This window comes from Marmota monax, unplaced genomic scaffold, assembly GCF_021218885.2.
Source record: "Marmota monax isolate L192 unplaced genomic scaffold, Marmota_monax_Labrador192_F-V1.1 WCK01_AAM20220418_F8-fsc00104, whole genome shotgun sequence".
In the NCBI taxonomy this organism is placed as follows: Eukaryota; Metazoa; Chordata; class Mammalia; order Rodentia; family Sciuridae; genus Marmota; species Marmota monax.
This window is the reverse complement of record NW_026693836.1, coordinates 3,163,391-3,186,856: the sequence shown is the minus strand read 5'-3', so window position 1 is coordinate 3,186,856 and position 23,466 is coordinate 3,163,391. Positions and strand designations below refer to the sequence as shown.

Below are 23,466 nucleotides of genomic sequence, written 5' to 3'. Positions count from 1 at the left end.
AACGTGATATGGAATTTCACTGGTCATGTATTCATATATGAACATAGGAAAATTATGTCTGATTTATTCTACTGTCTTTTCTAATCCCATGCCCCCTCCTTTCTCTTCATTCCTCATTGTTTAATCCAATGGACTTTTATCCCCCCACCCTCATTGTGTGTTAGGATTCATATGTCAGAGAGAACATCTGGCCTTTGGTATTTGAGGACTGGCTTATTTCACTTAGCATTTAGTATCTTTTTGTTGTTGTTGTTAAAATCAGGGATCAAACCCAGAGACTTGCACATTCTAGACAAGTTAGGTAAGTGCTCTGTCTATCACTGAGCCATACTTTCAACCTCCTAGTTTTATTTTTAAGTTTTCCTGAGTATATATTTCCTTTCTTTCCTTCTTTCTTTCTTTTTTTTTGTGTGTGTGTGTGTGTATGGTGCTGGGTGGGGATTGAGATTGATCCCAACAAGTACTCTATCACTGAGCTATAACCCCAGCCCCACCATCCTAATCTTAAATGCCATGATTATTAAGTAACAAGGGGTGAGGAAAGCAAGACACTAAAATTGGGTAGAAGCATCAAAAAAGAATAAAATACTTTGAAATAAACTTAACCAAGAAGGTAAAAGACTTGTATACTGAAAACTACAAATTTTTGCTGAATTAAAGAAGATTCCAATTAATAGAAAGGCATCCTGTGTTTAGGAATTGGATACTTAGAAGAAATCAATACTAGCCTGGTTCAGTGATACACGTGCATGCCTGTAATATTGCACCTACTTTGGAGCCAGAGGCAGGAATATGGCAAATTCAAGGCCACCCTACACAACATAAGCAAGACTGTTTCCCCCCCCAAAAAAACCCCATTTTTTAAAAACAAACTTGAAAAAAATTAGAGATCTCACATTCTTGGTTTCAAAAGTTATTCCAAGTTGCATATGGTGGCACCCACCTATAGTCCCAGCAACTCTGGAGGCTGGGCCAGGAAGATTCAAAGTTCAAGACCAGCCCCTGCTTTTTAGCAAGACTGTCTCAAAATAAAACAAAGAAGGGTTGGAAGCATGGCTCAGCAACAGAGGGACTTTAGGTTCAATTTCCAGTACTACAAACAAGCAAACTACAAAGCCTCAGTAATCAAAACTGCATTACTGCATAAAGACAGACAGCCAGATCAACGGACTAGAGAGGCCAGAAATAAATCCTTGAATATAGGGTCAAATGATTTAACAAGGATGCCAATAATATTCAATGAGAAAACAACAGTCTTTTCAACAAATGTTGCTGGGAAAACTACATATCCACATGTAAAAGAATGAAGTTGGTGGAGCATGCCTGTAATCCCAGTGGCTTGGGAGGCTGAGACAGCAGGATTGTGAGTTCAAAGCCAGCCTTAGGAACCTAGCAAAGCCCGAAGCAACTCAGTGAGACCCTGTTTCTAAATAAAATATATGTTGTTTTTTTTTTAAAAAAAAAATGGTGGGGAAATGGCTCAGTGGAAAAGTACCCCTGGGTTCAATCCCTGGTACAAAAAAAAGAATGAAGTTTGACACTTACCTTATACCAAATATAAAAATTAATTCAAATGGATCAAAGATCTGAATGTAAGAGCTAAAACTTTTAGGAGAAAACAGTGGAAAATTTCATGACATTGGGTTTTGTCATGATTTCTTAGCTATGACACCAAAAGCATAGTCAACAACAGCAAAATAAATAGCTAAGTGTAGTTGTGCATGCCTGTAATCCCAATGACTAAGGAGGTTGAAATAGCAGTATTCCAAGTTTAAGACCAGCCTAGGCAATTTTGCAAGACTCTGTTTCAAAAAAATTTTTTTTTTTTAAAGATCTGGGATGTCACTCAGTGGTAGAGCATCCCTGAGTTTAAATCCCCAGTACCTCAAAAAGAAGAAAAAAAAAATCTCGATCTTACAAACAAGCACATTGAAAAAAAAGTTCCAATACAGTAATGTGAAAAAAGAACTTTACCTCATCATTATTTAGTATTATGACTTACAGTATTGTCATTTAAACTTTTAAGTAATATACTCACAACAAAAGGATTTGTTTAGGGTATATTTAAAGGTAGAATTCCCAATGTATTTAAAAATTCTGAGATATTAATTTAAGCATGTGCACATGTATATATCCATACATAAGAGTATACATACATAGGCCCTTACCATAATGTGAGCCTTTACTTTTCCCTTCTGAACTATAAAAGTACCTCCCATCCCTACAGGCTTGTCTCCATATTGTTTTTCCAGAGTTTGTCTCATACAAGTCACAAAGTTAAGTTGTCCAGTTCTTCGTTTGGCTTTTACCTCAATGACCTATAGAAGATATAAATATACATTATATTGGATAAGCTGTAAAATTTTATTTAATTACTAAATATAACATGGTATAACTTAATACCATCAAGCAATATTCTGTTTGCTTAGTATATCCAAATGTAAGCTGAGGTGTCTCAATCCCCTGAGTCTTCATCAACCATATGTATATTATACACACACACACACACACACACATTATTATATATAACTTTAATAAATAAATAAGTTAATAATAATAATAATATAAATAAATTCATATTTTCTTGAATTAAGTGCTACACTGAACTGTAGAGACTCTTAACATATATGTCAAGGGGATAAAAGGCTGAGAATTCCCTAGCTTGAAGGGTTTAACCTCTGGTAAATGGGGTAAAGGAAAAATGATTAAATTTTCTCACTTCCTGTAAAATACTGGACTTTGTTTTCTCTATTTTATTAGGTATTTTTACTTCACTACCTCATTTCTCAAAGTAATTGGGGTGGCTATATCTTACAAAATCTGAGAGTCCTCACAAATACCAACACTGAAATCATTTTTTTGTGCACTAATCAAAAGAAAATATGAAGTGAGGGGCTGGGATTGTGGCTCAGTGGTAGAGTGCTTGTCTAGCATGTGTGAGGCACTGGGTTAGATTCTCAGCACCACATATAAATAAATTAATAAATAAAATAAAGGGCCATCGACAATTTAAAAAATATTAGAAAAGAAAATATGAAGTGAGACATTAATTATCCTTATCCTTCTTTCGCTCTAATGTTTTGCTACCCCCATTTCTATCTAACACAACATGTTACCAGTCAGGAATAAGCGAATTTCCTATTTAATACCTGTAAGTAGATATTATTTATTTAGCCACAAAGTTCATATAAATGACTCACTTCCCAAATTAGTTAGAAAAAGGTATTGCCTATTAAATATTTATTAACATTGATTTTAGATAAGACTTTTACTCTGCCTATACTATTCTGAATCTTTCATAACTGGGTTAAATAAAGACCTTTGACTGTAGTACCTCTGATTTTCTTAGAAAAACCATACTTAGGGCAATAAAAATTCTAATTTTTAGCTATCTGAGAACATTTAAAGACTTCTGTGTTTTTATAGACAAAATCACCTTGCCAGGTTGGCCCTCGCTGGCAAAAAGATTAGCCAGTAATGCACATCCAAAATCATGGTATTTCTGGCTGTATTTCTGTAATAGGCATCCTCCATCTGCAGGGTTAATACGAGCAAAGTAACTTCCATTCACAGGAGGGTTGTGTTCACTTTCTGTTTGAATAACTGGCATAAACTAAAAAAAAAAATTAGTCAATCTTAGTATCTCTGTGCATAGAGGGTATCTTGAGTCATGTAACAACATATTTTATCTCAGACTTTAAGACATTCATTTCAAATTTTAATGAGAATACATGATTAGTCTCCAGAAACACACACACACACACACACACACACAAAAGAAAGAAACATACTTCCCCAAAATGTGGGGATATGAAGCATCTAATTTTAAATACAAAACACTGGAAAAGATACTTTATAAAATGTCTACAATATTTGTTATATTGTTGATATAAATTGGAATATTCGCTTGAAAATGTTCAACTTAAAATTTTAACCCTTTTTTCTATCTTACATACTGGAACTTGTATGACTACTAAGAGTCACATCTATTATGGACAGACGAAAGAGGTCATTTAGCCTTGTAGTCAGGATATATGAAGTAATAGTGATATTTTAAGATTACACAAACAAGTATTATATATTATATATTACTGGTATATATCACCTATACTAAGTAATAATATATTATAATATTAATAGTATTAATAGTGATTAACATTATTCAGCATAAATGACATACACTAGTAAGAGCTATTAACTTTGATAAATAACCATCATACTATTTTAATAGTTTCCTACTATTTGTAAAGAGGTGACTACATCATGAAATATTCCACTCTTCTAATCCAAAACTGCCTTTATATCAAAAGCAAAGATTTATAGAGAAGCATGGAATCCTATAATATATAATGATAAAAATCTAGGGCTGGGGTTGTAGCTTAGTAGTTGAGTGCTTGCCTTGCATGCATGAGGCACTGGGTTCAATCCTCAGCACTCATAAATAAATTAAATCAAACAAAGATATTGTGTCTGTCTACAACCAAAAAAATGTTTAAAAATACATAATGATAAAAATCTTTTACATTTCAAGGCCTTCAGCAGGATACCTTAGGACTGTGGATTCATCTGAGGTTTAACCTAGTCCCTAAGAGAAACTGAAACTAAAGATTAGTGTTTCTTTATAGCTAGATCAATTAGAACATGTGATATTGTCCAAATCCATATCAAGCAGTGCCAATCTGGAGAGATATGATATCTACCACCCACAACACTCAGAAAGTGGGCTTTTTTGGTAGGAAATTAAATGGAAAAGGACAAACCAAAAGTCAAATCAATAAAATAAAATAATTATATATAAGCTTACCTCAGAATTGAACCCAAGAGTCTGAAATGGGCCTGCCCCTGCTCCAAGAATAAAGGCTCCAGGCAAGTTGATTTCTTTTGCAATTATATTCAGATCATAAACCTAAAAAGAAGAAGAAAATTATTTAAATCTTAACTTATAAAAATTTCCTGTTTTTTTTTTTTTATTACTGAGTCCATTAGTATTTCTATCCCTGCCACATTGATCAACAGGTCTTCTGATAATAAATATGAATCAACCAAGTTCTACAACCTTCATATGAATATGAAGAGTAAAATACACTTACTTTCTTTTTGTTTACAAGAGGAATTAAGTAAGGCACACCTCCTACTTCTGCAATTCTAGTTTTCCCACAGATGCCTAAAAAACACAAGCCATCTTAAAAATAGGCAAATATAATTTACATATAAAAAGATGGAAGTCATCAAATTATTAAGAATAAATAATTTCTTTAGTCTCATAGTTTTGCAAATAGCAGGTTTAGAAGATATAAGTAGCTAGTACTCCTGTTCTATTTTAAGTACCTGTGTTTCCAATACCATCATGACTAAGTATGGCTTGATAGAGGTGACAGCATAAAGGCAACTGAAAGTTGATGATAGGGTGAGGGCTAGAATTGGAGTCAAAGTTTGGATTGGGTGAGGTTTCTCAAATTAGTCTTAAACCTTTAAAAACTATTTTTTAGTGGCTGTTTGATCTCTTGTCTTTTTATTTTTATTTATGGTTAAAATCTTTTTAAAATTTAAAACATTTTTCTCTGGTAGAATATATGTTCTTTAGGTCCATATTGCAAGATTCTCTTATAAATTACTTATTCCCAAGATTGTTTATACTCATGATAAGTAATTAAAGATAACTTTAGGTGCTAGATATTTTCTACTTAGATTTTTTTTTTCTTTTCTGGTGCTGAGGATTGAACCCAAGGCCTTATGCCTACTTAGAACACACTCTACCAATGAACTACACCCCAGTCTTCCTACATTTTTAATTATCATCAAAGTACAAGGCTGTGGATTCATCTGAGGTTTAACCTAGTCACTCAGGCAGTGATGGCCAAACTATGAAATATGTAGACACAATTTAGGAGAAGGCACTTTTCTTTTAAGTGTAGGGTAGAAAATAAACTACCTTTTGTTTGCGAAAAAGTGGTCTTGACAGTTTCCTGCTCACATATTACATAGTAAAGTAGATATGATTGCTCTATTTCTTCAGCTATGCAGAGGGGTAGATGTAGAATTTTATAGGTCCCTTTTGTAGTTGGGGATATAGGAAATGTTTTTCACGAATAAGCAGAGCTTATGAATAGATAAGACTCTACTCATAAGTGATAGTGAAGGTGAAGCCTAAAGGAACAATTAGGTGACTCTATTTATAGTCCAGGGAAAAGACAAATAATAGCTCAAAATGGAGACTGTAGAGATGGAGAAAAGGAAAATATAGAAAGAAGAAAGGAAATAAGCATCTAGAGTGAAGTAATGAGTTAAATTTTAGATGTGTTGACTTGTCCTTAATATATATAGGAGGATATGTTCTACTGGCAGTAGAAATACTGATCTGTAGATATCTGGGTGGAACAGATTTCATTGTATCTAGTCGGTAATTAAAACCACAAGTGAGTACACACACACACACACACAAAAAAAAAAAAAAACTCGAGAGAGTACACAAAATAAGATGATAAGAAACAATTCTGGCAAATATCAATACTTAAGAGCCTGCTATAAAGAGAAAGGAGCTAGGAAAAAATAAGGAAGGAGGTAGGAACCAAGGAAGAAGAGAAAAAAATGTTGAGCAAAAGATGCCAGACACAACAAGAGAAACCAGAGAGAGAGGAGAGATCACTAAAGGGAAAATGTCAGGCAGTGATGGCCAAACTATGAAACTATGAAATATGTAGAGATGAAGTAATACTCATAAACAAACCAAGGCTATCAGTGACCTGAGTGAGACCAATTCACATAGAAAATATCTAACCATGTTTGAGAAAGATCTCTCTCTCTCTCTCTCTCTCTCTCTCTCTCTCTCTCTCTCTCTCTCTCTCTCACACACACACACACACCCCTGGCTTCCAGTACTATCATTTCCTGACTCTCATATGATTGATCAGAAGTTTTTTCCAGGTATAGCCTTTGGAAGACACAATTAAGATTAACCGTTTTTTTCTTCCCTGTATTCTTCTATGTTTTCTGATTTTTATTTTATTTTAATTAATTAACTAGTAAGGAGAATATATCACTCCTTCCTATAGAAGAAATATGGCTATCCAAAAATATTGTGAATGATTTCACAGTGCTAAGAGAAATTGCCATTTGGAAACAAACCTGCTGGAGTTTACAGTTCTAGTTAAAGACTGCTTAAAGTGAAAAGACCCAACAAGAACATTCAACTAAAGTCCCCTTATGTTCATGTATCTGAGGCTGAGATAAATTAAATGGTTTACTCAGGTTAATTAAATTCTTATGTGGTAGAGACAGAACTAGAGTTCAGGAATTCTATGGCAAACTATTTTTTAACAAAGATATCAATTTCATAGTAAAACAACACTGTATTATCTCCAAATTCCTCATATAGTAGGTTATATTAGGAGAAGTTTAGATTTCTAAAGCATACAGACCTGCATTCAAATCCTGATTATGATTCACACAGAGTTTACTCTCTCTCAACCTCAGTTTTCACATCTACTGGACCTAGTACTTATACCAAACATTAAATAAGCCTTTTAAGATTATTTCTGGTCCTGAATAAATAAATAAAAACAAAAATTAAAGTAAGTTTCCCTAACAGTAATTTGAACAAAACTCTCATGTGTTACCAATATTCTAGCCTATTGTATATTATATAACCAAGGAAGTTACAAAAATTACAAAATACAATCTTTTTCCACAAGGTTACAAAATGAAATTTTACCAACACCAAAAAACAAGAGCACAAAAATTATGCACAATTTAGCCTAAAAGCTATGAAAATATCCTTTATTCATAGATAAAAATAACACTGGTTTCAAAAAAATGATTACAAGTAAAAACCAGAAGCATATTGCAAAAACTGCTTACCTTTTACAGGAAAGGTAAATGGTTCCTTAGTCAAATCAGGGCAATCAACTACAGACACTTGGACATCAGCAAAGTTATCTTTTAGTCCCTTCTGGATAACTAATAAAGAGAAGAAAAAGGGTTATTTAACATTAGGGAAAAATTTGGCCATCATATATCAAATTTTCCTTCAAATTTTCTGCATCACACTCCTAACCTAAACTTGTGTAATAAAAAAAGAGTGCAGAAATGGTCTTCTATTTTTATTTTTTCAGGTCCTAGGGATTGAACCCTGGGCCTCAGGCATGCTAAGCACAGGCTCTACCACTGGGCTATACCATCAACCAAGAAATAGTCTTACTTATGAAACTTAGACTTTGACATAATCCGAAGTTATAATATAAGACACAAACATAATCTTATCCACGGTGATTATAAACTTCTGAAGATAAAAAGACTACACTCAGGTGAGGACCACCTTTCTTTAAGGGAGATTCCAAAAACTTATTAAAGTGTAAATATTTAAACTCTTTAAAAAGTAGGCAATCACATGCAACACAAGGAAGACTACAGACAAAATGTTGAGCAAAAGAAGCCAGACACAACAAGAGTAAAGACTGTATGATTTAACTTTATGTATTTCAAATAGGCAACTGATCCATGGTGATAAAAGTAAAAACAGTGGTTACCTCTCAGGATAAAGACATTGGGAAGCTCCATGAAGGAGTCTTTTGGGATATGAAAAACATTTTAGATTTTGATTTGGACAGCAGTTACATGTAAACATTAAATAAGCTATACCTCAAGATAAGTGCACTTTCTTGTAGATATGTCATACTACAAATGTAAAACAGAATAGGTGTCACAGTTATAAATCCAAAGAGCAATGTACTTTTTTTTTCAGTACCAGGGATTGAACTCAGGGACACTCGACCACTGAATAGTGCCCTAGCCCTATTTTGTATTTTATTTAGACAGGGTCTCACTGAGTTGCTTAGCACTTTGCCTTTGGTGAGGCTGGCTTTGTACTCGCAATTCTCTTTTGAGCTGCTGGGATTACAGGTGTGCACCATCGCATTGGGAGCAATGTATTTTTAAGGATCAAAATGAAATACTGCAATTAAGGACTCCTCTGAAATTAAAGCAAGTTTCTAATATATTTTTCTGCCTCTGTATTTCCTCAAACTGAGAGTAAAAGCTGGAGAGCTGTGCCCCCTGGCCTGGGGGATGCTAAGGAAGCTATGAGTGGAGATTGCCCCCCTGTCCTGGCCTGACACCCCTAACATGTTCTCTGTCTCACAGGATAACTAAATCTACACGTCTATTTTTTTTGCCTTTTGTTACTTCTTTTCTCTCTCTTGTTTTTAATACTGGATGGGGATCAAACCCAGGGGTGCTTTAACTGTTTATATCCCTAAGCCTTTTTATTTTCTACTTTGAGACAGGATTTAGCTAAATTGCCAGGGCTGGCCTAAAATTTGTAATACTCCTGCCTCAGCTCCCAAACTGCTGGAATTGTAGGCATGTGCCTCAGTGCCTGACCCACCTTTTTTCTTTTAAAAGCATTTCTGGATCCCAACATTGGCAACTTAGTTAGGTCCTAAACATCTTAGTGAAACCCTGTCTCAAAATAAAAATTAAAAAGGGCTGGAGATATGGCTCAGTGATTAAGTGCCCCTGGGTTCAATCCCCAAAACTAAAAAAAAAAAAAAAAAAGTTTTGTAAAGATAGAAATTTGAAACAAAGTTTCTTTTATCTCCATTTAAAGCTCACTTTGAATAAAACCTATTTCCTAACAATTTGAATCCAAATATTTGTGCAACACAAGGAGCAGCAGAACCTAGCCTCTAACTAAGGTATTTTGGCCAGGTGTGGTGTAATCCTGTTAACTTGGGAAGCTGAGGCAGGAGGATCACAAATTTCAAGATAGCCTCAGAAATTCAGCAAAGCCCCAAGCAACTTAGCAAGACCCTATCTCAAAATAAAAAATAAAACGTGATGGGGATGTAGATTAGAGGTAAAATACTCCTTGGTTCAATATCCAGCACCGCCCCCGCACTCAAAAATTGTAACTGGTAAAAAGGTAATAAAGCAAAGTTGTACAACTCTGGACATAATATGTACTTAAATTTTGGGTTACTTTAGTCAATTTCATCATGTGAAGTTGGTGTCATCAAGAATCTACAAATGGTGAGTTTAATTTTGTTAGGGGACATAATTTAAGCGTTTCTCAATAAAAACAGTACAGAATAGATATTGAAATGGCAAATTCTGTATCAGAAGTACCATTTCAACAAGATAAACATTAGTAAGATACATATAAATCTTAAAATCTTTTTTCTCTTAAAATAGTTCTTAAAAATCCAAAGTTAATATTGTTTTTACCTTCAGCAAGTTCCTCTAGACTTGGCACATGAAAAGAAAACTCAGAATGAGCCATTTTCTTTCTTCTTTAGGTATAAGGTTGTACAATCAAAGCTCCTGTTGGCCAGTTATCACAAGAGTTCACAGTGCACCAGATGTGAACAGTGCCTGCCGTTCTGAAAGTGAACATTAAGAGTTCAGTTATATAATGAGGGCAAAGGGCATTTTGGCTTTTCTGTCCTTACAGAAAGGAAACCACAGTTCTAGCATTTAATATTCCAAGTGAACAATGGGTAAGTGGCCTCTTTTAATCCTGTTATTTTATTTTTTTGCAGAGCTGGAAATTGAACTCAGGGCTTCATGCATGCTAGGCAAGAACTCTATGCTAAGATTGTCTATATTTTTAGCCCAATAGTTTTAAATAGTTGGCATTTAAAATAGACTAATAAGAGGAAACACCAATATAAGAAGATATATATGACTCTTTTTATTGGTCATCTATCTGGGTTGAACATGTAATTTTCTAATGGTTGGTCAAAGGAATATGGATCTTGAAGCAAAAGGCACTTATTAAGGATTGTGAATAAGTGTCTAAATGGCTGTAGATAACAGTACTGGAGTCTATATAACTACGTAACATATATATGATATATAGCTAGCATATAAAATACACATATAAATATTTCTATAATGTGTTTCTTACTCTATTTTGACATTTAAGCTAAAAATTAAATTTCTTAGGCTATCATTTTTACAAAAGAAGATTTAAATCATTAGTAGAATGGAAACATAGACGATTAGATTCTGAAATTTAAATTTTAGTTTGTTCAAAAATAAACACTTTCTTGGTAAGTAGTTTTCATGTTCAATGATTCTGATAACCTAGATATTTTAAAATACATGCTTAGTATAACTTACAATAAATAGGTATACATTTACAGAGATTAGTATCTTACCTTAAATGTTCAAGTGATGATGTGTGCAAGTAGAGGGAGATAAATAAAATGAAGGCAGAAAAGGAAAAAAAAAAAAAGACGATGATGACAAAGTGGGTGGAGAATCCTACTCCAGACCAATCACAGTAAGGATTAAGGACAAAACTCTTAAGCAGATTTCTATTTCTAAGAGCACTGCTGGAATTGTTTGTTTTATTCTTTTTCTTTTAGAATATTCTTCATTGCCATTTATTAGACAAATGTAAGGCCTGTTCACAAGGCTCTGAAGTTAAGGACAATACATTATTTCACTGGAAAGCTGTACTTCTCTCCTTTGTACCCTTTGCTACAAACTGACCCCTGTGTATTTTAGTTCTCAATAAACGGTTGGTCAAAAACCATGTCCTGTTAATAGAGCAGGACATGGTAGCACATGCCTATAATCCCAGCGATTCAGGAAGCTGAGGTAGAAGGATTTTAAGTTTGAGGCCAGCCTTGGCAACTTAGGGAGACCCTATCTCAAAATAAAAATAAAAAAAGGGATGGGGATGTAGCTCCATGAAGAGTAACCTCGGTTCAATCCTCAGTACTAAGAAAAAAAAAAAATTGTTAATAGATCATCTCATTAACTGGAATGTCTCTGGTTTTAACATGCTTACTTAGCATATGAAAAGTCAGAATCATTTGAATTACTTTTCCAAAAATTTATTTTTAAAAATTTCCAAAGATTCATAGATTTCATAGAAACTAGCTGGTTTTCTAGTTTTGATGATACTTCTAAACAAATGCTCTATAAACATGCTATTGCATATATTTAAGACTTGAAATTTACTTTTTTTTTAAAAAGATGGGGGGCCTCACTTTGTTGCCCATACTGGCCTGGAACTTCTGGGCTCCAGTCATCCTCCCCCCTCAGTCTTCTGTAAAGCTGGGACTACAAGCTCCACCACTGTGCCTGGAGACATTTACTTTAGTATTTATCAAATACTAATTTTTACTGTCCTTTAGTTGTTTAATAAAATCCAATCTCCCAAGTTAAATATACATAACTGTTGACAAGTAGTTCTAATAATCATACTTAAAATCTTAAACCTGTTTTTGAGTTGAATAATCTATGATTATTTCAGAGTAAGATATTTTAATTTTTTCTTATTAAATAGATTGACAGATATTTTATGAAAATAATTACTGTGTAGTCTTCACTGATTTCCTAAATTTTATCACACTCTATCAGGCAATTAGCATGTACTTATTTATAAACATCAAAATCTGTACAATGAATAGCATTTTCATTTATAATGAGGATAATAAAAGCATTTTATTATTATCATTTTTAGATTTTGGTACCAGAGGTGATTTATCACTGAACCACATCCCCAGCCCTTTTTATTTTTCAATTTATAGATAGGGTCTTACTAAGTTGCTTAGGGCCTAAGTTGTTGAGGCTGCGTTGGTCCTGCCTCTGCCTCCCACATCGCTGGGATTATAGCTGTGCACCACCACATCTGGCAATAAAAGCACTTTATATTCTTCTGCTTACAGTAGGAATAAGAACTCAAGTTAAATCCAAATAAATAATCCTAACTTTATATCCTTTACTATCTCAAAAGAAGATCTGTCATATTATTTCCCTACCGAATTAGAAACAGAAGTTTAACCCTGGGAAGCTACAGCCTGAATAACTTGTTTAAAAATATGGAACTTCTGGTAGGCGCAGAAAAGTACTGTGGTAGCAAGTGTACATGAGTGGGATGTTAAGCGGGTGTACTAAGGGAATAATACTGGCTTTCAATACAAATGTTATACATTTGGAGTCAGATCAAAATATGAGCCTTTCCCAATATTTTAACACAGATGACATGTTTGAGGACAAAAGTAGACAATCTCATTTCAGCAAACGCAAGCTCACCGGAAACAAATCACCCACTTCCTCGTTGTTCACATGTATTCAGTTCATTTGACCTCACAACTTATTTGCTAAAATGTTCTTGGCTATTAAACTTACCAAAACTGTGGGCGAAGCCCACGGACCTAGGTGATCTCTCCTCGGTCGACCCCGCCTCCTCTGGTTGAGTGGGTTTAGGCTCCGCCCGCTTCAATTGCTCCACCCCTCGCGGGAGTCGGAAGTGCACCGACGCGTCTGTCTTCCCAGCACTCTCTTCGTCCCGAGAGCTAAGTAGTAACGCGAGAATTCAGCCCAACATTTAGGGAGCTCGCGAGAGTGGCGAGTTCTTTTTCTTCCATACGGTTGGAGATGGTAAGCTGCTTATGTGTGCTGGGGTTCCCGCGCGGGGAAGCTGATGGGCGCGAACCGCCAGGGTTTCATGGCGCAAGTCAGTCGCGGTGCCCTGTTGCAGGCCTCGCATATGTGGCCCAAGGCCCACAGCGCGGCGCTTATGGATGAAGGGGGGGGGGCGTTGTAGATAAGTAGGGGAGAGGCGGTGGCTGTCCGGGCCTTGCCTGCGTGAAGGGCTGCAGGTGTAGTTTTCCCAGGACGCCGTGTTGCTGTGGATCTAGCCTCAGAAATCAGGCCTTGGGGTTGGATTGAGACCTTCGTGAGCGCGATTATAGTGTCGGCGTAGTTCACCGAGTCAAAATATTGATGTTACCTCGTCTAGGCAAATCTTAGAGGGTTAGTCACTATTGTGTGAATTAACCCTAGTGGACGCCATTTTTCTTGCCTTAGGTTGGGTGCTTCCTGTAGCTTCTCAGCGCAAGGTACCAAGTACAAGTTAGTTTCGTTAAGTGTCTTATTTGGCCACGTAGCCTCCAAAAAATAATCCCACATTTGGAAGCGACAACTAAGTAGGGATGCTTTCTACATAGATTTTTAAAAGTGATTTTGGAGCTATCTGTATTTCAGTAATATTTACAAAAAAATTGAGCTGGCGCATTAATGCTGTTACAGAGCTGGGGCATTCCAAGAAACTGAGGCAGCCAGAAGACCTACACTTCAAACTCCGACTGTTGCGATCAAGTCAAAGATTTCAGACATGTTTTCAGAATAACAGGCATGAGTTTATTGAGGGGATAGATAAACGGACCCCTAGAGGAGAGAGTTCTCAAGAGAGGAAAGGAAGGGACAGTGTTCCCAGAGAAGTTGTCCTACCCAGGTCCACCTCTCCACTTTACAGCAAGGTGACATCAGACTTTCAACTACCTATTGCTGTGACAATTCTAGGTTCCCTTGACCCAAGCTGAGCAGTTCTAATTAGAACTCAAATCAATTTTTACAGGTTTATGGTTAAAAGGAATTATTGTAAACCAATTTGGTTCTTGAAAAGGGTCACAAAGTCTCACCCTCCAGAACAACTTGGAATCCTCTTATCAATGATATTTCCTGACTTTCCTTGCAGATAACAGTTTTCTGAGGAATGTGAAATACTGTCCACTTAGGCCAGGCAAGGCTGCAGGTTGAATACTTTTGGGAAAAGGAAGCATGTGGGGGTCAGCACAGGAAAGTGGGCCCATTTTATAGAATTGTTCTCTTAATCTTACGTTCTCACCATCCTCATCTGTCTTCCCCTAACAATATTATTGGAGCAAATGTTGATTTTTGAGTAGTTGATGTAATGACAGGATTTTGCATTTAGGAAAACTGTCACATGGATCTGTCTTATTTCACAAATTTGAGATTTTATACCTGAAATAGTTTACTGGTTTATCATTCTAGAACTTATTTATCACGGCTTACATGTCAGTTTTAAAGTAAACTAGATAATACAATGAAAAATGAAAGACGGGAGATGCAGTAAATAGACACATCTTACGTCTTAAGTCTTATAAAGATTTTATTGCTTATTGTATACTATTAGAAAATGGTGACCAAGGCAGTTTCTGTGTAGTTTTTAGCATGCTGAAAATTAGTTTTCATCAATTATAAGATAATATCAAAGACAGCATCAAAGATATGACAATATGAATGCAGAGATGAACATGAAAAGGCAGAGTAAATGAAAATTTCAGGCTTAAGAATTTTAAATTATATATTTGGCCGTTGGATTGTACATTAGTATTAGTAATTGCACATTAATTACCATGTAAAAACTGAAAGCACCTGTGAATGCAGTTTCTAGGTTTTTTAAAGAAATTGCTGTTCCTAGAACTTAAAAAGCTTAGGAAGTTATTTTGCCTAAATTCACAGAGTTGCATGGTTCATGTAGAGTGACATGGCTTGACTGCTTGAACTTTCTATGTCTTGGCTGTGTGAGCCTTTATTGCTTAGGGAAGCTGCATCACATTTTCTGAATTTTCATAATTTCAGAGAACAGTTTTAAGTCAAAACAGAAGTGATGGATAAATCAGGAATGGATTCCCTTGACTGTCTGGTGTCTGATGCAGCTGTGGAAGTTGAAAACCAAAGGTAAATGAACTTTCTGGGGAGAATGGTGGTTTCAGTCAAAATGTTTAGTGTTTGAATTACTAAGAAAGTATAAATCATTGTATATAATTGGTTAAGATAATTTCAGGAATTGGAAAGGAAAACAGATGACACCTTCCAGGTTTATTGGATTATTGCAAGTACTTTGATTCAAAATCTATTATACTATAATATATTCTTGGCTTAGGAAGATGGTATTTTCTTGGTAACTCTTCCAGACTGAATTGTCCAGTTTTTGTCTAATAGATTGTATGCTTAGAGGAGACACTAGCATCAAATCAGACAACTTTTATTGGTTCTTTTTAGTTATACGACAGCAGAATCCATGTTGATATAATTGTGCAAGCATGGATTTATATCTTATTCTAGTTAAGAATCTCATTCCTATGGACTTATGATGGGATTCACTGTTTTCATATATGTATCTGGGAAAATTATGTCAGATTCATTCCACTGTCTTTCCTTTGCCTATCCCCACCTCCTTTCCCCATTGTCTAATCTATTGTATTCTACCCCTCACTATTCCCCACCTCCATATTATGGGTTAGCTTACACATATCAAAGAATATTTGGCCTTTGGTTTTTGGGGACTGACTGACTTCACTTAGCATGATAGTCTTCAGATTCATCCATTCGCAGGCAAATGTCATTAAGTCATTCTTTATGGCTGAGTAATACTCCTTTGTATATATTTGCTACATTTTCTTTATTCACTCCTTAGATGCCATTTTAGATATGGTTGTCAGGACCTGTGACTAGCTGGTACTGCACCTTTCTGAAAATATTTAGGTATTCTGAGAATGTTTTCCTGAGTTGATCCTAGAAGAAAAGCACATGTGTGATTGAGTATTAAGAGTAATTAGCATTATAACAGAATTTTTTCATTTTCCTAGTGATGACTCCTCATCTGGTAGCAGCTTATTTAAAACCCAGTGTGTTACTTCCCCACCTAAAAGAAGGCAAAGAAACCCTACTAGAAAATTTGTTCATTCACCTGAAAGTGTTACAGATTCATCAAGTGATTCATCTATGGAACCAAAACCATTGACATTAAAAGCTATTTTTGAAAGATTTAAGAAAAAGAAACGAAGAAAGAGGAAGAGAAAGTACAAGCCAAAATTAAGAACAAAGGAAGAGCCAGAAGGAAGAAGAAAAACCAAGAGGTCACAAATAGATAAGAAACAAATTAAAAATAAAGGATCTAGACTCCCATTTTTACAATCTGAGAATGAAAGAAAACCATTACCTTGGAGAAAAATTTTAGCCTTTGAGGTAAGTTAGTATTTTGTATGTAATGGATACACAAAAATAAAATGTCTGAAATGACCTGGCCATTTATAGAATTGTCTTAAGATATACCTGGACCAGTTTTCAGGTCCTTTCCAGTTTTCAGAATACTATTCTATATTTACTTCCGCATAAAATCTACTCCATCATAAAGGACAAACTTCACTAGTGTTTCTGGGTATATTCTTCCTGGCATATTTCTTCTGTGAATTTAAGAATCTGAATAATGGCAGGCCAAATCTGCTTAATATAAAATCCCTTGGTTTCATCAGATCTTTAAACATAACCCTGAAGCAAATGATTCCCCAATTTTTGCATTAATACAAGTTGGACTGGTATCTCCAAAGTGTAGTAGACATTAAAGTTTAGCTGTTTCTGATGGAATTCCTTCCTGAACAATCTAATACTTAGCAGTATATTTGACAATTGAATGCTGAATGAATGCATGATGAATATAAAGTGTCTTGCTTAATTATTTGAGAGGATTAATATTTTTGTAATCTTTTGTTTAAGAATATTATAATAAACATTTGGTAAATTTGGTTCAGAAGTACAGAATGGTTAGGATTCAAGTGTGTGAGAGTATGATTAATTGTTTTGAATATAAGTATCTGACTTTGTCATGAAGTAAGACACCTTAATTTTGTAAGACTAAGACAAAAATGTGTTTTTAATAGCAAGCTGTTGCAAGAGGATTTTTTAACTACATTGAAAAATTGAAGTATGAACACCACCTTAAGGAATCCTTGAAGCAAATGAATGTTAGTGAAGATTTGGAAAAAGAAGATCTTGATAGTCGTAGATACAAATATTTGGATGATGATGGATCAATTTCTCCTATTGAAGAGTCTGTGTAAGTGGAATCATGTAAAATAACTTTGGGCATAGATTATATGTAACTTAAGAGACACCCATGAGTTGATGGTAGGACTGCATTATAGCAACTTGGAAAGCACTATGGAGATTACTAAAGTCTAGGAATTGACTACCATATGACACAGCTATACCACCTCTTGATATTTATGTAAAAGAATTAGCATATTGTACTTAATTGTCATACCCATGCTTATTACAGCAAAGTGCCCCATAGTCAAGTTATGGAACCAGCACAGGTGTCATTCAGCAGATGAATGAAGAAATATGGTATATATACACAGTGGAGTTTACTTCGTCACAAAGAATGAAATTTGGATAGAAGTGGAGAACATGTTAATTTTTTATTATGCTTTGGGGTTTTACCAAATTGTTGGGCTTTTGGGCTCTCCTGTCTCAACTCCCCAACTCTCTGGATTTATAGGCATGTGCCACCTCACTCAGCTACCATTAATACATAGATACCATCAAAACATAGACATATAGTAGGTTAATTAGGATATTTTAGCTGAACTCAGCACACAAAACATCCACTATTAAAACAAGACGTGACTAGTATTACTGTTTGAATTATGTCAGCAGAATATATAACTAATTAGAATATTTTATCATTAAGTTGTGCCTTTTTAAGAGTATTTTTATTTATTAATTTATATATAGTGCTAAGAATAAAACCCAGTGCTGAACACACATTAGGCAAGTGCTTTTACCACGATACATAACTCCACCTCCATTAACTTATGCATTTTAATATTACAGAGCAGATGAGGAGACAGCACATCTTGAACATGAATGTGATATCAAGTTGGTAGTAAGTGATTTATTTTTATCCTGTCGTGAGGAATGCTGAAGTTAGTATAGGAGGAATATTATGTCCAATAATTACGGCAGGAAATAATTTAATTTATATAATTGATAATGAGAAAATGGGCTCTTCAATTTTTTGGTCTTCGTTGTTGTGGGGGGTTAGATCAAGGAACTTTTGCATGCTAAATGGGTGATCTACCATTGCATTCCATGCCTACCCCTAATTTTATGAACGTTTTAATGCGTGGTGTTAGGGTATTAAAAGAAAAAATATGCAGATGCTAATTTAGATTTTTAAAATCTAGATGTAGTTTAGTTTATTTCAAGTAACCTAGTCTTTAAACATTTGTAATTGCTTTTAGTTATTGTTTAATCTTCTTTTTAATGCAGGAGGATAGTTGTTTTATAGTAAGTTCTGACTTCCCAAAGAAGACAAACATATCTAGAGCATGAGAATAATAATAAAGAAACTGCTTTTTCTAAAAAGCGAGCTTCTAATGCCAAAAATATTGGACAGAATACAGAGTGCCCTTAAAGGAGATGAACTCAAAGCGGGTAAGTAATATACAGAAAAAGTGACTTTTCATAGGAAGAAATGACTAAAGAAGTTTAATGTGCATAAATGTGAAAGCCTCGTGATGAAATTCCAATGAAGAACTTCCTAAAGAGAAAATAACAAGCAACTTGTGAATAACTTTGTAAAACAAATGTAAAGAATAACTTTAGTAAGATTTTAATCCTGAATAGAAAGATAAAACCAAATATTCAATTTCCTTAGATTTCCTAAAACATTTCTTACTGACAAATACCAAAGTGGCGTTTTTTTCCCCTTCTTTTCCCCTGTGGAGATCGAAACAAGTGGTGTTCTACCACTGAGCTACATCAGTAATTCTTAAAAAATTTAAGACTGGGTGGGGATTCAGAGCCTGGCCTCAAATCTCCGCTTCTTTCTTGTCACTGGGATTAGAGATGTGTGCCACTGTGCTCTGCTTTCAACTTCCATTTTTCTTACTACTGTAATCAACATTGTGCAGCTAGCTATTCTATTAAAATACACTGCATTGTACAGTAGCACTTGTGTGTGTTTTTGTTTAACTTTTGGACAAAGACTTGTAGACAAGTGCAAAAAATAAATCCTCTTTTGCAACCCAGAACTCATTGTTCAGTATGAGTTTTGATACATATAAGCAGGTATACTATCTAAGATAGCTTAAAATGATGTGGTTTGATAAATGAAAAGGTTCTAAAACGAGAATTTCAGCTTTGTTGATTGCATGTTCCAATTTTCATATTGTGATTCAAGAGAAGGGCTTTTTTTTTTTTTTTTTTTGAAGGCTGTCTTCAGAAAATGTTGCATTGGTTTGAAGATATTTTAACTGGTGTAAGTATATTAGATTAATTCATTTTAATGAGATACTTGTGGCTTTATTTAATTTTGAATTATGACATTGACTGCCAGAAAGCAATCTTGGATTCAAATATTTTATAGTGCTGAAGTACTAGTTTCATTTTACTTGGGAAGTTTTCTTGGGAAGTCTTAAAACATGGTTTCCCAGTTCAAGTATACTCAATATTTAAAAGGGAGGATGAAATTCAATAGTTATCTATACAAGTTACAAGGTTTCATAAATAAGAATGATAAAAATTTATCAAATTTATTTTCTTATTTTGTCTGCTCACAGCATAGCCACATAAAAAAGGAGGAGATATCTTATGTACGTAATATCTTATGTATCTAAGAATCATTAAATTCATTAGACTGGTCTATTTAAGATGAAAAACATGTTAAGAACCAAACTTCTGCCAGGCACACTGGCACATGTCTGTAATCCCAGTGGTTCTGGAGGCTGAAACAGGAGGATTGCAAGTTCAGAGTCAGCTTCAGCAATAGCAAGGTGCTAAGCAACTCAGTGAGACCCTGTCTCTAAATTAAAAAATACAACATAGGGCTGGGGGATGTTTAGTGCTCCTGAGTCAAATACCCTGGTACTCCCCCCAACCCCCCCTCAAAAAAACTACTATAATTTATACTTACTCCTAAAAGTCACCTACTTGATGGTACTTTTGGCTCCTACATAGCTTGGTACAAATCCATGCCATGGGACTATAAAATTATTGCATTTGAGGTAATGGATAGATATGGGAATTCTAGGACTTGCACATGGTAGACAAGTGGCTGTACTCTTAAGCTATACCCTACACTCTTGAAATTAGTTCTTTTTTGTGATTATAATGAAAGTAGCTTTTTTTTTTTTTTTCATTTTTAACTATAGTTCCTTTGTGCATCAGAAATTCTTGCTAATCATTGTTTTCCTCTGGAGTCTTCCATTTATCTAAACACTGGTTGAGGTCTATCCCGATGGGGCTTCTCTTGTAGCCACTCGTCGTTGGAAACGCCTCATAGAGTAATTCTGTGGTTTTGCTTTCCTCATAGGACTGTTTGTTAGGCCTGTGGGAAGTAACTACAAGACAATTAAAAAGTATGAAAGACCTAATTTTTCTTTTTTATTTTAGATATTGGCATATTCCACATCTGCAGTACTGAGTGTGATAATAGGTAAGTTTGTAGGATTCAATATAATCCTTTGGAATGCCATTACAGTTCAAATGATGAATTTAACTGTTCAACTGCTGAATGACACAGATATGAACTAAAACTTTATTCTGACAGAGCTGAATGAATATGTGTCTGCACATGAAACTTCCCTTATGTTTTGGTTTTTATATTAGAATATTTATAGTGTCCCTCACTAAATTTTTCATTTGGTAATTTCTCTATAGGAGTGAATATGATTTGAACTTGGTGATTTTTATGTTAGAGAAGTAAGTGAAATTTTTACTAATTTATTAAGGACTTGAAGATCTTAGGCATTCTAACATTACATGAAGTATTTCCTACTTCCTCCTTTGTATTACATGACAGCTCTCTACATGATACCATGTTTGCCTGGATTTGTTGATTCAATAGGAAATGAAAGGCATTCTGACAAACGAAAGGCTTTGACAATTTGAGCAAGTGACATTGACATTTCTAGTGTGGGAATGGGACTCAGGGCCTTATACCCTACTCAGTATTTAGAGAGGCTGGATCATTTAAGAGTTTTTTGTCTTTATACATACATGTACTTTTTTTGCGTTACAATTATTACACATATATACCAGATCAGTAGAGTTCTTAAAGGTAGTTTCCTCATCACATTTCTTGGCAGCAGCACAACAGACTTGGGAATAGAGGGAACAGTTTAGTCTCTGCACTGCATGGTATCTGCACTCAGCAGTTTCTTCCTGCTGGCGTGTTCAAAGGACAGTGCAATAGAAATTCAGTATCTGGCATCGTTGGTTTTCTTGGCTTTGTGCATGTTAAACCTGGTATTTCTATTGATACAGCATTTTTATAGGTATTTGTTAGTTCATTTATTTAATAGTCTTAAATGGTGAATTATGCTTTTCTTTTTGTAAGGTGTCAACACTTGAGAACCAAGCAGATCCATCTATATCCCAAAGTATAAGGCTTTGTTGATATTGCTTCTGGCTGTTTGTTTTCTCCTATTTGGTAAGCAGAAAAGAAATTTCATACAGATATAGAAGCCCTTTTGCATAGTGTTTGGGTAAGCTTGAGAGGAATATTTATAAAGCCTCATTCTAGATGAGAATGGGCACTGTTGATCAGTGTTCAGAATTGGTCAATGTGGCTAAATTGACACAGGTTATGCTTCCATCACAGTATCTATCTTGCAGTGGTGACAATGAGACCTGTAATATTTTGCTTAAGTTCATAAGTGAAAATATTGAGAAAAATGTTAAAAATGATAAGAAATGATTAATGAAATTGTACAATTCAATTCCTAGGATCCTAAAGTCAAATTACTTGAAGAAATTAAATCCTGAGTAACTTAGGTAAGATTTTTACTAGTTACAAAAAGGAAGTCTAATAATCATATTGCACCCAAATCAGATTTTTCAGTATTTAATCAGTGCTCAACACTGATTAGCTATGTTATGATGATGGGCAATATGTTCAACTGCTCTGAATGGGCTGAATGAAAATAGCCTTTCTGAACATCCACATTTAAATATACTATGTATTTTCCAAAATGGTTGTCCTTATAATGGTTAGTGATCAGGGCATTTTGGGTTCTCTAAATGATTGGATGATGACCGCATTTTAAATATAAATTTTTTCACAGGTGGAGAATTGTGAAATCATCTGGCAAGTAACTTTTTTTTTTTTTTTTTACCTTATAATGTTTTTTCCAAGGTATAATGGTCATTACCAAGGCTTTTAGAATACAGTTTCTTATTTGCTGTGGACATGACCATAAAATAATTCCCTCTAGGTTTTCTATCTGCTACTTTGCTAGCATTCAACCTATTGGGAACATTCAAGTATACTTTTTTTTAAATCTATGTTGCCTAGACTTTTAAAACATTCAGATTGGTAGATAATTAGCTTTCTGAGGCCAAACCACACACACTGTTTACACCAGTTTGGTGATATGGCTCCAGAACTCATTCTTGATTGCTCTAATTCTCTATATCCTTATTATATTATAGGGCTCTTGAAACAAACAGATAAGCATCAGATCTTCTAAAAAGGTATGTGTGTGTACTTGAGACCTATATAATACAATGGTCATTTCAAAGAGGGCTTTTGGGGCTGTGAAACCAGGAGCCCTTAACGCAGTGACCACAGATTAATGTTCTCCACAGGACCCCATAGTCACTCAGTAGTGCTGTATATTCCTGAGGAGATAACATTTATTTAGCAACTTTTGATCATGATGATTGATAGATGTGGGAATGTTTAACCAACAATGTCTATGCTCTTTTTTAGGGTATTCTTGGAATGGACAGCAAAGGAATCACAATGGAAATTCCTTAAATAAAAATTTATTGACTTAAAATTACACACTTTTAAAAGAAAAACACCATTCTAAAGAAGAGTCAGCCTGTATTTTTGGCTCGAAGTTTCTCTAGTGTTTT

The 23,466-nt window shown here is 34.7% G+C and overlaps 3 protein-coding genes and 8 non-coding genes across 14 annotated transcripts in view; 9 read left to right on the top strand and 2 right to left on the bottom strand.

Moving 5' to 3' along the window:
* The window catches only part of CUNH11orf54 (chromosome unknown C11orf54 homolog), an 18,496-nt gene extending 5,206 nt beyond the window's left edge, over nt 1-13,290 (bottom strand). The window contains exons 1-7 of one of the 2 annotated variants that reach the window (XM_046462353.2): nt 13,141-13,290; nt 10,222-10,376; nt 7,858-7,956; nt 5,091-5,164; nt 4,805-4,906; nt 3,437-3,613; nt 2,169-2,318 (exon numbers count right to left, since the gene is read on the bottom strand). In XM_046462353.2, coding sequence (XP_046318309.1) covers nt 2,169-2,318; nt 3,437-3,613; nt 4,805-4,906; nt 5,091-5,164; nt 7,858-7,956; nt 10,222-10,276 — 657 coding nt within the window. In that variant the 5' untranslated portion in view covers nt 10,277-10,376; nt 13,141-13,290. Of the gene's footprint in view, nt 1-2,168; nt 2,319-3,436; nt 3,614-4,804; nt 4,907-5,090; nt 5,165-7,857; nt 7,957-10,221; nt 10,377-11,156; nt 11,319-13,140 lie in introns of those variants that run through there. The other variant, XM_046462352.2, reaches the window with a different exon arrangement.
* Nucleotides 13,269-22,693, top strand: Taf1d (TATA-box binding protein associated factor, RNA polymerase I subunit D). 3 transcript variants are annotated; one of them, XR_009228446.1, is made up of 8 exons: nt 13,269-13,392; nt 15,400-15,498; nt 16,410-16,788; nt 17,481-17,656; nt 18,436-18,487; nt 18,874-19,038; nt 20,998-22,036; nt 22,333-22,693. XR_009228446.1 is itself a non-coding variant. In XM_046462354.2 (6 exons), the coding sequence occupies exons 2-6, from the start codon at nt 15,428-15,430 to the stop codon at nt 18,934-18,936; spliced, it is 741 nt and encodes a 246-aa protein (XP_046318310.1). In that variant the 5' UTR covers nt 13,269-13,392; nt 15,400-15,427; the 3' UTR covers nt 18,937-19,811. The 3 variants fall into 3 exon arrangements, 1 of the variants encoding a protein (XP_046318310.1); XR_009228445.1 differs by having other exon boundaries at nt 19,818-22,036; XM_046462354.2 differs by lacking the exons at nt 20,998-22,036; nt 22,333-22,693 and having other exon boundaries at nt 18,874-19,811.
* Nucleotides 19,554-19,681, top strand: LOC124105279 (small nucleolar RNA SNORA40). The gene has a single exon (XR_006855687.1). It is a non-coding gene; the product is annotated as a small nucleolar RNA SNORA40 (small nucleolar RNA).
* Nucleotides 20,827-20,958, top strand: LOC124105275 (small nucleolar RNA SNORA18). Its single transcript, XR_006855683.1, has one exon. It is a non-coding gene; the product is annotated as a small nucleolar RNA SNORA18 (small nucleolar RNA).
* On the top strand, nt 21,085-21,156 carry LOC124105281 (small nucleolar RNA SNORD5). The gene has a single exon (XR_006855689.1). It is a non-coding gene; the product is annotated as a small nucleolar RNA SNORD5 (small nucleolar RNA).
* Nucleotides 21,734-21,872, top strand: LOC124105285 (small nucleolar RNA SNORA8). The gene has a single exon (XR_006855693.1). It is a non-coding gene; the product is annotated as a small nucleolar RNA SNORA8 (small nucleolar RNA).
* On the top strand, nt 22,117-22,247 carry LOC124105273 (small nucleolar RNA SNORA1). Its single transcript, XR_006855681.1, has one exon. It is a non-coding gene; the product is annotated as a small nucleolar RNA SNORA1 (small nucleolar RNA).
* On the top strand, nt 22,476-22,548 carry LOC124105284 (small nucleolar RNA Z40). The gene has a single exon (XR_006855692.1). It is a non-coding gene; the product is annotated as a small nucleolar RNA Z40 (small nucleolar RNA).
* The window catches only part of Cep295 (centrosomal protein 295), a 58,618-nt gene continuing 57,845 nt past the window's right edge, over nt 22,694-23,466 (bottom strand). Inside the window, exon 31 of the mRNA XM_058584967.1 lies at nt 22,694-23,466. Within this exon, the coding sequence (XP_058440950.1) occupies nt 23,428-23,466 (39 nt within the window). The 3' untranslated portion in view covers nt 22,694-23,427.
* Nucleotides 22,748-22,867, top strand: LOC124105274 (small nucleolar RNA SNORA32). The gene has a single exon (XR_006855682.1). It is a non-coding gene; the product is annotated as a small nucleolar RNA SNORA32 (small nucleolar RNA).
* LOC124105271 (small nucleolar RNA SNORA25) lies at nt 23,114-23,242 on the top strand. The gene has a single exon (XR_006855680.1). It is a non-coding gene; the product is annotated as a small nucleolar RNA SNORA25 (small nucleolar RNA).

Excerpts from the sequence above, each read along its gene's own strand:
- Taf1d (XM_046462354.2), top strand. The coding sequence starts at position 15,428 with ATGGATAAATCAGGAATGGATTCCCTTGACTGTCTGGTGTCTGATGCA. Across the intron at positions 16,789-17,480 it reads GAAAAATTTTAGCCTTTGAG|CAAGCTGTTGCAAGAGGATT; the intron begins GTAAGTTAGTAT and ends TGTTTTTAATAG. Across the intron at positions 18,488-18,873 it reads AATGTGATATCAAGTTGGTA|GAGGATAGTTGTTTTATAGT; the intron begins GTAAGTGATTTA and ends TTTTTAATGCAG.